Raw genomic sequence first — 14,395 nt, 5'->3', positions numbered from 1 at the left:
AGAAAAATTATTCCTTCAAACAGTATAAATTTATTAATAGTAAACAATACTCCCCCCCTCCAAATAAACACTCTGTACCGTATAAACAGTATAAATTTATTAATAGTAAACAATACTCCCCCCCAAATAAACATTCTGTATGGATCGAAAAACTATTCCTTCAAACTGTTTAAATTTATTAATAGTAAACAATACTCCCCCCAAATAAACATTCTGTATCGATCGTAAAACTATTCCTTCAAACAGTCTAAATTTATTAATAGTAAACAATACTCCCCCCAAATAAACATTCTGTATCGATCGAAAAATTATTCCATCAACAGTATAACTTTATTAATAGTAAACAATATCCCCCCTCCAAATAAACATTCTGTATTGATCGAAAAATTATTCTTTCAAACAGTATAAGTTTATTAATAGTAAACAATACTCCCCCCAAATAATCATTCTGTATCGATCGAAAAACTATTCCTTCAAACAGTATAAATTTATTAATAGTAAACAATACCCCCCCAAATAAACATTCTGTATCGATCGAAAAATTATTCCTTCAAATAGTATAAATTCACTAATAGTAAACAATACTCCCCCCCCAAATAAACATTTTGTATCGATCGAAAACTTATTCCTTCAAACAGTGTAAATTTATTAATAGTAAACAATACTCCCCTCCAAATAAATATTCTGCAGCAGTTGAAAAACTATTTCTTCAAACAGCACCGAATGTTAATAGTGCTTTATTTGTACTGTTGTACGACTTCTTTCCAGCATTCTGATTCTTTAACCAAAACTAGTCAACTGCTGTAAACTGGGTACAAAAAGTTGAAATAATCATAGGTCTTTTATTGTTTTTCATAACATTATGACAACAATAATAAACCCCCAGATGCATCGGTGTGGCAGTTTTATTGTTTTATTAGTGCAAAGCTACACAGTAGGCTATCTGCACTCTGTTCTCCAGGGAGAATAGAACCCCAGATTTTCGCGTTTAAGACCGTAACCTTACCGCTGACCTACTGTACTGAATATTCATAAAAATGTGAGCTTGCATATTTCACAAACATAACATTTTTCTTTAAAATTTCCTCCTGTAAATAATTAGAACTCAATGAATGTCGTATTGTACACTTACATCTTTGAAGTCCAGGATTACTTCAAAAATATCATATTCAATCGCTACTTTGACTTCACATGAATGGTTGAATCCGTTATTTCATTGGTTTCCTTCCTTACTTTGAGTACTTCTTTAACAATAAAGACTTAAAGATTTAGTTTTCCTATTTCCTAGTTCAGTCTTTAGTAAGACTATTCTTCGCAGGACAGACTCTACGGGGAAGTTTCAGTTCAATTTTAACTAACTTAAATTTTGTAAGTTAGTTATTCAAACCTTTAAATATCTCTCTCTTAAGCTTGCAATATTCTGTTTTTAATTCAGGTAAATTAAACAGAATAAAATAAAAAAAGCTTTCGAGCTTACCTAATTCGTCAATTACAGGTGCCATGCGCAGAGTAACACCTACAAGCAAGATACTCATCAAAATCAGTGTTGTTGCCGTGACAATGATAATCCACTTAGTTTTGGTAGACAGGGTGGGGCCTTCGTCATTTTTTCTTTTCTTGGAATTTTTCCTGTGTATTTGAGAGACACGGTCTGAGTTGCTGACTCTTGGTACTTTGATTTGATAGGTAGTTAATTTGGAAGGGTCTTCTGAACTAGCTTTGTGAGGTTCGGGTGTTGATAAATAAATGCAGGAGGCAGATCCTTCCCACGCTCGAGGTGCGAGAACCACTGGAGACAATGGGATCTCTGGCCAAACGTGCCCGGCCAAACTGCCGTGAGCGTTGGAACTCTTTAGGCAGGACGAACTGTGGCTTCTGAAGCCTCTTCTTAAGGTATTGGTCGGTACGACTGTAGTCTCAAGATTCCAACTGTCGATTAACGACTTACTGTCGCAGTTCTGTTCATAGGTCATCGTTATATTGGTCAAAACAAGTCATTTTACAGATGTGCGATGAGTTGTTCTAAATATATTTTACTAATTTACTATTTTACAATTTTATTTCTCGTTATATAATACACTGGTTACATAACTATTTATTGTACTATTTTATCTGACAGTTTGATAATAAGTAATGAAGCAAAATTCAGAAAAAAAAAGCGCAGACTAAAGTATTGAAACCATTTACATATTCTATCTTGTACTACGTTGATTCGTTTTCTAAGTACACACACACAAATGAAACAGACCATTGGTCAGTCAGAGCAAGATCTCCAATTGGCTAAAGCTGCCACTGAACATCTTTCCTCTGAGTGTTTGGAGTTTTGTTATCAGACGCTACGTGGTCCTCGTGGTGGAGTCGACTCCGATGATGTCCTGAGACTGGGCACGTGCTCAACGGCATGAAAGAAACTGTAATCGTCTGCAGCTCGATACCATCGATTTCCTCTTCCTAAGTATTTTACTTCCAGAAAGCGACATCGACGCCCTGTCAAGCAGATCTGTTAGCCTGAATATACGATGTATTTTCATGTTTTAAAGCAGAATTTAAAGACGTATACACACACACATATATATATATATATATGTTTGTGCAGAAATAATTTTAAGAACAATTAAAACATAAACCTCCAAAATTTGTCAGATAAGACCAATCACAGCTTCAGTGCCGCAGACTTTCTTATTCTCATTAGTAAGTTATAATCTTTATCAACTACTCCATGAAAGGAATGTACTTCAGATAAAACATTTTTTAAAGATTCAGCAACAGTGTTCCAGAGTTTGTCCCGTTTTGTGTTCTCAGTGCTGATGCATTTCCATCCAATTAAAAACTCAGATTTTAGTTTTATTATTATTGTTTTCGCTATCTATGCGGGTATTTCCGTCTCATAGAATATTCACTGTATATCATAGTTGTTTTCATCTTTTTTACTTTGGTTATTTATTGCCCTAATGTTTTTTTTTTTGTTTTGTTGTTGTTGTTTTATATTTTGAGCAACTGGCCTCTAGAGCTTTCTCTGTTGGTTGTTATCATTTTCTATCGATTTTGCTGTTGAGTGTAAGTTTGCTTTAAGCTGGCAACGTTTCGCTAGAGCCACTGGAAGCGGTTTATATAAGTAAAGTTATTTAACATCTATACACATGTATTGAATTTTAATTTCAGTCATTATATAAGCACTACACAATAAAGAAAAATACTGCACCTCGAACCTATCCCTAGACGAGGAGATTACGTATTTCAGTTATTTGATATATGCAAAGAAGTATTAAATAAATAATGCCAGTTTAATAGTACATAATATAAATATTTAAAATACAATAATTAATTGTTTTACTTAATAATATTCACTGTATAGAGATAAAATAAAATACTGTGAGACTGTGAATAGTCTCATACACTCTACGTGTTTCGATGTCTTACTGCATCATCATCATTATTGTGTACTGTTAAACGTTGGTTTTATTTCTTTAATACATCTCTGTTAAAACTTACACAAGTGTTGTCCTTATCTGAATATTTGATATATAGTTTTTTTTCTATAAATGTGAAGGAATTTTTTTATCGAATGCATAAAATATCCAATGAGGGTTTAGATACGAGGAATGCTTTGAGACATAAACGACGATGAGATTTAAATTCTTTAAGTTCTAAGGACAAATTAAAATCGATGTAAATTACTTTAGTGCATAATGTGATGATCTTGAAAATATTTTTTCATCATTCTTGTTACTGGGTGAGATATGTTTGCTGGAAACATTAATTAGAATTTTGTAACATATTTTGTGATTGCTCTGTGTGCACCGAAGCAACTGCTCTGGTTAAATCATGACAAATGTTCTTTTTGTAGGCTTAAGAAAATTAAAATCTGTATATATGTGTTATCTTTGTTTAGAGAGATACATGCAGGTACGTTAACTCCACTACATCAAGAGGACGTACATCTACTACATCAAGAGGAATTAGCTGGCAGACAACATAATGATTAAGAGAAGTACTGGTTATCATCGTGTGACTGTACATCTTCGACAATACGAGAGAGACGCCGAAATACCCAGAAATATAAATAAACAATAGTTGTTATTCCGCCCGTTCTTCAAAGGCAGACATCGCACAACATGTAAACAACTTAACAAAAGCTTTAAAGCAAGATTGGGCAACAAAAGCAACGCTTTACAGTTGTTGTGGAAGAGGAATAATAAAAATCTAACTTAACACGACCACTAATGGCCGAGAATGAACATTACAGATAGATAAAAAGGTCGTTTAGTATTCCCATAGGCTGACAACAAGGAAGGTAATATATTTTCTATCATCACGCCATTTTTAATAGAAGGTAGGCTATAATGACACGCAAGTCTCAGGTTGACAAGTCTACGGCATTGTGAAGCAGAACCCGACACCATTTTTAATAGAAGGTAGTCTATAATGACACGCAAGTCTCAGGTTGACAAGTCTAGGACATTGTGAAGCAGAACCCGAAACCATTTTTAATAGAAGGTAGTCTATAATGACACGCAAGTCTCAGGTTGACAAGTCTAGGGCATTGTGCAGCAGAACCCGACACCATTTTTAATAGAAGGTAGTCTATAATGACACGCAAATCTCAGGTTGACAAGTCTAGGACATTGTGAAGCAGAACCCGAAACCATTTTTAATAGAAGGTAGGCTATAATGACACGCAAGTCTCAGGTTGACAAGTCTAGGGCATTGTGCAGCAGAAACCGAAACCATTTTAAAGAAGGTAGCCTATAATGACACGCAAGTCTCAGGTTGACAAGTCTAGGACATTGTGCAGCAGAACCCGAAACTCGTATTTTTACCTTCCTTGACGTTTAACAGTAGATGATCTGTCGTTGTTTGTTCCGGATCTTTGCTACTCAAGGACTATCTGCACTATTCGTCCACAATTTGACCTAATATACTAAAGGGAAGGCAGTTGGTCAAAAACACCCACCGTCAATGCTTCGGATAATCTAAACGAATAAGATTCGACCATCATCCATAACCCCAAATGGCGGAACGCGATTTTGCGGCAATGAGAAGCAAGTTCTATACACTCATATTAACAGCTCGCTAGGACAATCAATAGGCCACACCCAGCCCTGATCTATAATGGCATGAAATAATTAAGTATTATCATTAAATTTAAACACGAACATCCACGAGGGTTCTTTAGCGTTTAACAAATAAAGATTAAGAATGTTTACATGCTAGTTTATTACTCGCATCTATATAATACATTAAAACCTAAAGCAAGTTGGATAGTAAAGAATATAGAAGCACAAACATTATTGTTCTAATATTTTATGTGAGCAGTCTCTTGGGTTAAGACGCAAACAATGTCTCTCGAGGCCACTGCTTTCAATCACAATCATCATAAAGTCATAATATAACTTCTAGCAACAATTATTAAATGTGCATTGTTGTTGGTGGATATTTGTCCTACATGATTTATATAGCATTAATTAACCTTGATTAAAGTCGTATGTCTAACGAAAGCTTACAGGCTGAAAAATTTGGGTTTTGACTAATAAAATATATTTAAACTTGTTCCTCAGATGAAGAAAGCTGATTTTGGTGCAGTGTTTACATTTCAATGTCTAGAGAAACGAAAACATTGAATGTTATATATAGTTAAACGATCTTCATTTTCACAAGATTCGCTATCGACTGATACGGTTTGTTGTAAGATATCATAGAAAGGTGTTGCCATCTAGCGCCATTAGAATATACTATTTCCAGAAGAAAAAACAATTTTGTTTATTATGTTTCTCTACATCTACTGTTTTGACGGCGTAATTAACTATGTAGGGTTTGGGTGATATTTTATCTACGCTATAGAAAATAGTCTCGTTTTCTATTATTATTGGCCTGCAGTTATAAAATTGAAAGTGTTAAAATATATGAAAAACATTGAATCATTACCAGAAATTCCTGGGATGTCAAAAAGAGAGGGGGGGGGCTTAATTTACATTCTTTAGAAGTTGGTAATCACCCTTGAACCTTCTTAGAGAGAAAATCTTGTCACCTCGACAAGAAATAAGAAAATATATCACACATACTAAGATACCTTCCCATAAAAACGTGACTTACAAAGGAATTCACGCTTAGGATTCAGTGAGCAATAGCATATTTTCAATTCCGGTGATCGTGAAATGAACACTTGAAAACGTAAAAAGTCTTGTTAAAATTAACTGCTACACTAAACATCAGATTGAAACATATTAACTAGGCTTTATGATATTTCATACCAATATGATGATATTCGAAACGTTGAAAATAACCCACTTTTGACAATTTTTTTGTAAGACATTTACTGAATCAAATGAAAACAGCGCCTCTATCGTTAACTTTATTCGTAAAATACTTGTATTACTTTTATCAATAATTGCGCTGCTGATTTTTTACTTAGAACACAACTGCATATTCATTAATTGCTAAAAATATCAAAGTGTTGTAAAAGTTAGAAATTAGATTTTACAAGAGGTTATTTGATGTGTTATTACACTGAATTTAAACTAAGATAGTTATTTTTGTTTATTAGAATAATAGTATCTTCTGATGTTGATGTTTCTAAACTCAATCTGCATTTTTCATTCCTCACAATGTAAATTATTGCTATGTTACTGTAGGGCTGGGAGTAGCCTAGTACTTAGCCTGCCCAAATTGTGAATCCAAAAATTCGTGGCTCACATCCAGTTGTTGCTCCTCACTTTAGGGTCGTGTTGCGCTATAAGAATGACAGTCAAATCTCACTCTTTGCTCGGATAAGAGAAGGCCAAGGGTTGGCGGTGGGTGCCTCTTAACTATACTCTATCATCACATAATGAAAAAAGCCGTAGTACAACGTTTCGCGAAATTCAACAACCACATAAACAAATTTCATTCTGGAGGCACGGACTCATTTCTATAAGATATACTTTAAGATATGGAGCATTAATAATCTAATTATTATTGTTTGAACAATAACGGTATCACAGTTTACAAGAATGAGCAAAAAAATAGAAAAAAAAGGACTTGTCGAAATTCGAGGAAGAAAACAAGTAATTCTTCGGAATACTCTCAATTTGAAGGAAGGGAGTGGAATTTTTTCATCTTCTTTGTACAAGCGTAAAAAATGTACAGTAATTATTGTTTTATTAGCATATTATATATTGTTAAATTATAACACGTTAAACAATACTCATAAAAAACACATTTTCTTTTAATCCATAAAAATATTAAAAACTACCGAGATTTAATTTTATAAAATGTAGAGGACACAATAAATAATTATGTTATTGTTTGTTTGTTTGTAGTTAAGCACAAAACTACACAACGGGCTATCTGTGCTCTGCCCACCACGGGTATCGAAACCTGGTTTTTAGCGTTAAAAGTCCGCAGACATGCACGCCACTGTGGTACTGGGGGGCATTTTTGGTGTATAATAGTAGGCAGAAAAAATTCTAATTTATAGAGGGCACGATCTGTGGTAGAGCTCTGGATTTAGGAATTGGCAAGCCGGATTTGAATTCGTGCGATACCATCAAATATTCCCTGCACTTTAAACCGTGGATGCATTATAAGAGTGACAGTCAATTCTTTAACTTAGATGGTGGGTGGTAGGGTGCTACTGAATGATTACCTTCCATGGGTCAATAGTTCAAAATTAGGGACAGCAGCATACAAAAGTCAAATAAATATCAAAGTTGATTTTTATCAGTTGCGCAACGGACTCTCATATTTCCATACCAAATATTGCAATTTAGTGGAAGTTGTGGTTGTTTAAATATCATTTAATGAGAAACAAAACAAACTATGTATAGCAAATATGTTTCCAATAATTGTCAATAAATGTAGCGTGTTTGTCGCTACTTGTTAAAGAACCCTCCAAATAATCATGCTTGTAATGCCTCATGCTTGTAACTCATTTTATTTTTCTTGTCAAAAGTTTGAGCTTTGAGTTCTTAAGTGGAAATTCGTATTTGTAGAATAATCCAAGAATAGCATAACCAGCAAAAAACCTAATTCATTTCTTAATAGGATACCAGTTGGTTCAATACACAAAATACTAAGTAATGTTCATTTTATATTATTGGACAACTGAAAATAACAAACTTAATTTAAAGTAACTATACTGTAAATAGGATGTTTAGATTATGTATTTATTAAATTAGACACATGATTTTAAATTAGAATTATTTAGAAATATCTCGACTGAATGACAATAAACCTTTGCTGTTCCCAGCCTAAAAAAAACGGACATACGTGACAGAAGTCAATATGTCAAACGTTGAAGTGCTGTATATTTTGTTTCCAAGTTGAATAAACCATTGCATCCTGGCGCCATCTTTTATATAAGAGATAAATGTACACATATATCTAGGCACACATTTTTTTTAATATTTGTTATACGAATTTTAGAGAACTGAAGAACATAATTCTAATCAATCCAACCCCAAAAAATAACAATAATTTTTACGTTAGAACGACTTCTGTCGTCCTGACCTGGAGGTTTGCTTTTGCATGAATAGCAGTTCAAAGTAATATAGTATTTTGAAAACTAAACTACAGCAAGAAGAGAGCAAAACGTATTAAACTGCCTGTCTGTCTGTTAGTCATAAACGTTTGCGCGCATGTCTTAATCTTAAACATTTCCATGGAACTAGATAAACTTATTTCTAAGGTAATGATTATGTGAGATAGCCAATTCTATTTTTTTATTATTATGGTTGTGTTTAACATTCATTTATTATTTGTTTCTATAGTTTACTTTATCTATGAATTTTTAATTGCATGAAAAACCTAACTTCCCTTCTACATAATCATTTGTATTTTAAGTAAATATATGTGTGTATGATTAAAGTGACACCAGCTTCCCTAGCGGTGATGTACAGATACTGTTATATATAGCAAAGAAGTACTGAAAGGTATTGTTGGAATATTGTATTTGCTGTATTTTTGTTGTTGTTGTTGTTCGTTTTTCTAGTTCTTTTTCATGATTCTGTCATTGTTGATTTATTAATTTGTTTATTTGTAATTAAGCACAAAGTTACACAATGGGCTATCTGTGCTCTGCCCACCACGGGTATCGAAACCCGGATTCTAGCGTTATAAGTCCGCAGACATACCGCTATGCCATTGGGGGCGATTTATTAATATTTATGATAAATTGTTTTTCATATTGCTGTGAAGTCCTGGCCAGGCATTTGTTTATGAACTGTGTTGAATTTATTTCTAGGTGTTATTGTGAATAAATTATTTTGTTGTTGTAGCAGCGTATTAATTTTAGACCATTACAAACACAACTTTAAGCAACCTTTGTACAAGTAAATTGAATCCAAGAACGAATGACTAACAGACTAAATGTAACAATGATTCTTGCAGTAAAACGTATATATATATATATAATTTAAATGAAAACTGAAATGTTTTACTAGATAACTCGTTCTGTGTGATACTAAGAACAGTTCGAATGATTGGAGAATGTGACTTGCTTAACGCTTTTTTATTTATTTTTTCTTTACACAGAATCTGAGCCTTTTAGTTTTAGTGTTTTACACGTTGCTAGAATTTCGTGGAGAACGCTAGCAAATTGAGTTGTCACAGAAAGACTTGTTAAGTTAGCAAGAATAACAAGGTAAAATCGGCAATACAACTTACAAGGTCCAAAATCGCAGATTGGAATATCCCTGGGAGCAATTCCGGGGATGGGAGGGGGTTAACCTACCCAAACGTGTTTTCGCTCTTAACGCTAAGTGGCTACTTTGTTGAGAAACTGAGGTTCGAGGAGTAACTGTTGTTAATCTGTCTGTTAGGCTTAGGGATTTTTTTCACGACAAGACACACACATAAAAAAGAGGATAAAGCAGTTTCAAGTTCTAAACACAATCTAATAAAACAGTACGTTTAGAAAACTTAGATTTTTTTTTTACACGAGCATAGAAGTTAATAGTTTTAGTCTAGTAATTTCAAGGTATTTATTTCGATATGCACTTATTTACTGATGATATATTAATACAATAATAGTAAATAAGACTTATTGTAACTTAATTGTTCGGGACACGTAATACTAAAGATTTTATCTTCATGCTGTTTACATATTGTCTTGAATATGCAGTATTCAGTTGGAATCCCTATCAGTTGAAGTAATTTAATTATTACTTGTTTATTTTGTTGGGATTTATATATATATATATTACTAAATTAGTTATATAATGTCTTAGCATTATATTTTCGTTAATCTTTCAGTAAATGGTAATTTCACAAATTTGATGTATTACTGCGGACCCCTTTAAATACTATCCGGACCCCCCAGGGAGTCGCAGACCACAGTTTGGGAACCTCTGGTGTACATGAAGGCTGAGAAAAACTGTTGTCATGCTGCGAGAATTCTGCCTCCTTTTGTTGAATCAAAAATTCCGTTTGTTTTCTTTGCGCAATTAAAAAGGATTGTACACACACTGTAACTGTGTAAGTAGGTATCACCTTATGTATAATATACATATGTATATATATAATTGCATCTATGTCGTAAAACACAAAACTTGTGTTTCCTTTCATAATTTATGAGAACAATCATTTAATATTTCCTCTGAAGCGAATCTAACGCATGTATGTGTTTAAACATAGATCAGTTTCACGTGGGGATTAGAGATAATTATACACAAAGCAACAGGAGCGAATTAGCCGAACAGAAAACAACGCACTTATGTTTGATGTCAGAAAATTCTTAATACATTGATTCCGGAAGATCCTCTTGATATGAGACATGTTGATGTTAGAATCCGGCTTTGTTGCTCTGACAAGTTATTGTCTAATTCATTAGTATTCTCATGATTTCTTTCTTGCATTCGTGACATTAAATCAAAAAGGAAATTGAGCATTGTTCGCGTTGTTCATTAGGAAATTGGCGAGCGGGGAAAGATAAAAGAAAAATGTGTCTTATAGCTACCGACTTAATAAAGCAATCTTTTACAAATTTCTAGATTTATACAGAATTGCCCATATTGTCATTTGACAAGTGAAGAAAGGCCGTAGTTAAAGTAGATTTTATTTCTGATGTGCTTATAATAAACAGAAATAGATAATTTGATTATTATAGCACAGTGTGCTGCTTGTTTTAGCCTAGGAACTACACAAGAGGCTATCTATGCTGTTCCGGTCGCGAGGATCGAATCACAAATTTTAGCATTATAACCCTGAACATTACCGCTGAGCAAACAGATAGTTAACATGTTAAGGAAAGGGCAGCAGTATTATAAGTAAGACTCAAAATAAAGAAAAAAGAGAAAAATTAAATGGAAATTCTTAAATTATAAGACAAAGTAGCATATCCGTTAAGTGTACACTTTCCATGAAACCATTAATTAACAGGGAAAGTACGTAAGTTAGATATAAAACCCGAACTCTGACTAGATCTCTCCTTTTGATAAATGAGCTTAAAGAAGCTTAATAATAAAAGACAGGTTTGAAAGTCTGCTCAAGTTGTTTTCCCATGAAATAACACCAAACAGAACAGTCCACACGTGAATATGATTGAACACAATGTTGATTTTTTTTAAGTTAAGCACAAAGCTACACAATGGGCTATCTGTGCTTTGCCCACCACGAGTATCGAAACCCGATTTCTAGCGTTGTAAGTACGCAGACATACCGCTGTGCCAATGTGGGCTGATTTTTAGTACTTTTTCGTAAGCATAGTTCATAGTTTCCTATATAAATACATCAATATAAATATATGTATGTGTGTTAATGTTCAGAAAGTTTGGAAATTCTCTTATATTGAAGTAAATACCATCCGTTATCTTTTGTAAGATTAGTTAGACGATATTCTATTTTGAAATACGAGCTACATATCTTCTATGTATCCTGATTATATATACATGCGTTTTTTTTTATTTAAGTTGTTTTCTTTGACATCTTAAGCATAAGGATGTCAGGCAAATAACTGTCATTGTTTTAACGTATGTATTGAAAGATAATCATAAAACCAAAGAACCAGCTGTACTTATAAAATTACACACTCAAAGATTCGGTTTAGGCTTTTAAGACGGAAAACTCGTTTTCGACCTACGAAAGATAAATAGTTTAAACCTGGAATGGAGAAAATATAACTTACAAAAATTAGCCTCTGTGTTTATTATTGGCTGAATTATTATAGTTACTCATAAGGAGAAACCCCTTATATATTTCCTATTGAAACAAGCACGTTGTTTCTCGTGTTTCGCCCACTAGTGGCACATCGGTATGTCTGCGGACTTACAACGCTTTGCGCTTATCTATAAACGAACAAACAAGCATCTCGTGTGTCTTAGTAATGAGGAAGGTAAGGTCAAAATGTGATAAACAGCAACATGCACTTCAACAGAGCTTGTCTCATTTATTTCTCATCACATTATCTTTAAATGATTCAAAACAGCCAACCTACGTTGGAAGATCCTACTGATTCCCCTTTTCTGAGAATGTCATTTATACCCCGAAGTCACAGGGAACGCAGTTTAATTCATCAATAGGTTCAAATGTTAACTTTGGACGTAATGATGATTTTATTTCTTCTGGTCATTGATTAAATTTATAAACTAGTGGCTGTTTGTAGCTAAGTGCAAAGTTACACTATGGACTATCTGTGCTGTCGCAACCACAGGTATCGAAACCCGGTTTCTATCGTTATGATCCTTAAAACTTACCGCTGAGCCACCTGGGAGCATAAACTAGTGAATCATGCCATTAAAAAAAACCTGTCTGATGAAGAAAAAGTTAGTGAATTCAGTAGCAAAACCCCCATTCAGAAATTACCTTTTTTTTAGTTTTAGTAAAAAAGATGATCTATTTTTTCTTCCTAAGAAATCGGATTTAAAACCAATGCTTTAAAATTGGCAATATCGTGATAGTTAGTTTTTATACGCAATGTTCCATACCGGTAATTCAAATATTGTCTCACTGTTGATTGACGTGTGGCATATTAAAATGAAATCTTAATACATCTGCTAGCAGACCTCTATCCAATGCAATGGTGAACCAACAAACACATGCTCTAGAAATTCTTCACGCAGTGTCTTCCAGTGGGACAGCGATAAGTCTAGGGACTTACAATGCTAAAATCCGAGGTTCGATTCCCTGCAGTGGACACAGCTCTAAAACAAACAAACAAACTTTACCTAGCTGCATGCACTTCAATGTTTCAGCATTAAGATTGATAGCTTATAACTCTAAGAATCAGGTTTTGATATCCGTGATGGGCACAGCGCACATAACCCCTTGTTGCTGTGCGTTTAAACACAAGCAAACAAAGAAATCTAGCTGCAGTACCTCGAAGAAAAGACATTAAATGAAATATTGTTTAAAACTAAATTTAATGTTAATCAACCAATTCATCAACTTCAGAATAAGATGTATGAATAAGCTTCTTTTGTAAGTAAGGAATGGATTCAGTCAACTAATTCCCTAAAGGTTACTCTCGTAGCCATCATCTTTTTTTTCTTCTTTGTTGTTAGAGATTACTGACTGAAATTATGATGGTCTGTTAATATTTATATTTTATTGAATTCTTATACTCATTAAAAGTATATTTAAGAGTAAGAAAGTTATTATTTTTACCTTTTAAAATATTTTTTTGAAGTCATACCTGGATTACTTTGATTGATTAAGCCTCTCTATTGGAAAAAAAAAAACCTAAGTTTGTTAAAACCGTGCAGAAGCGGGATACAAGGATGTTACCTTGATTGGTAAATTTTGACTGTAAAAGGAGTCTTAAAGATACAAACTAGTTTTCTCTGGAATTTAAGAGAATAATAGGTGACTTAATAAGAAAAAATTATAAGCTGTGATAATCTACTTGTATGTAGGAGATTTGACTGAATAATCAAATAAAATTCGAACTTGAAAGCTAGGCTTAAGATTTGGAAGCTTAGTTAGATCCATTTTGTCTTTCACCAAGCTTATTTTTCCGTTACTTATATATTGGTAGATTGATTCCCTGGCGATTTGTTGTGTGCTGGGTGTATAAGCTTTACAGATTGTTCTGTAAATTCGATAGGCCAAATCAAACGGTCTTCTGTCACATTATTCATCCTCAAAACTTGGTGATTCTTAGAATTAAGTTATAGGTTTACAGATGGCAGCACAATAGACGACGATAAAATAAAGAGTCAGTATAATCCAACCAGTGAGTTAGTGGTAACTGAATGGACTTAAACAACTATAATCCAGGGCTACATTACCCGTGGTCAAAAGAACGATAACAGCATACTGCTTAGCTATGCGCTAAAACAAACAAACATAATTTTGATTAATGAATTAATCCTATAACCCTCTACTAACAAAAAGGCCCAGCGTGGTCGCGGGTTCGAATCCCCATCCCGCCAAACATGCTCGCCCTTTCAGCCGTGGGAGCGTTATAATGTGACGGTCAATC

General features: G+C 33.7%; 1 protein-coding gene across 3 annotated transcripts in view; it reads right to left on the bottom strand.

The window, feature by feature from the left end:
* LOC106473603 (protein SON-like) overlaps positions 1 to 14,395 on the bottom strand; it is a 141,517-nt gene that overhangs the window by 43,403 nt on the left and 83,719 nt on the right. Inside the window, exon 1 of one of the 3 annotated variants that reach the window (XM_022403007.1) lies at positions 1,478 to 2,298. The exons of the other annotated variants lie outside the window; for them this stretch is intronic. Coding sequence (XP_022258715.1) covers positions 1,478 to 1,973 — 496 coding nt within the window. The 5' untranslated portion in view covers positions 1,974 to 2,298. Of the gene's footprint in view, positions 1 to 1,477; positions 2,299 to 14,395 lie in introns of those variants that run through there. 3 annotated transcript variants of the gene reach the window in all.

The sequence above is a fragment of the Limulus polyphemus genome, unplaced genomic scaffold (assembly GCF_000517525.1).
Source record: "Limulus polyphemus unplaced genomic scaffold, Limulus_polyphemus-2.1.2 Scaffold131, whole genome shotgun sequence".
NCBI lineage: Eukaryota > Metazoa > Arthropoda > Merostomata > Xiphosura > Limulidae > Limulus > Limulus polyphemus.
Note: the sequence above shows the minus strand (reverse complement) of the source record. Positions and strands in the feature narration are given on the sequence as shown.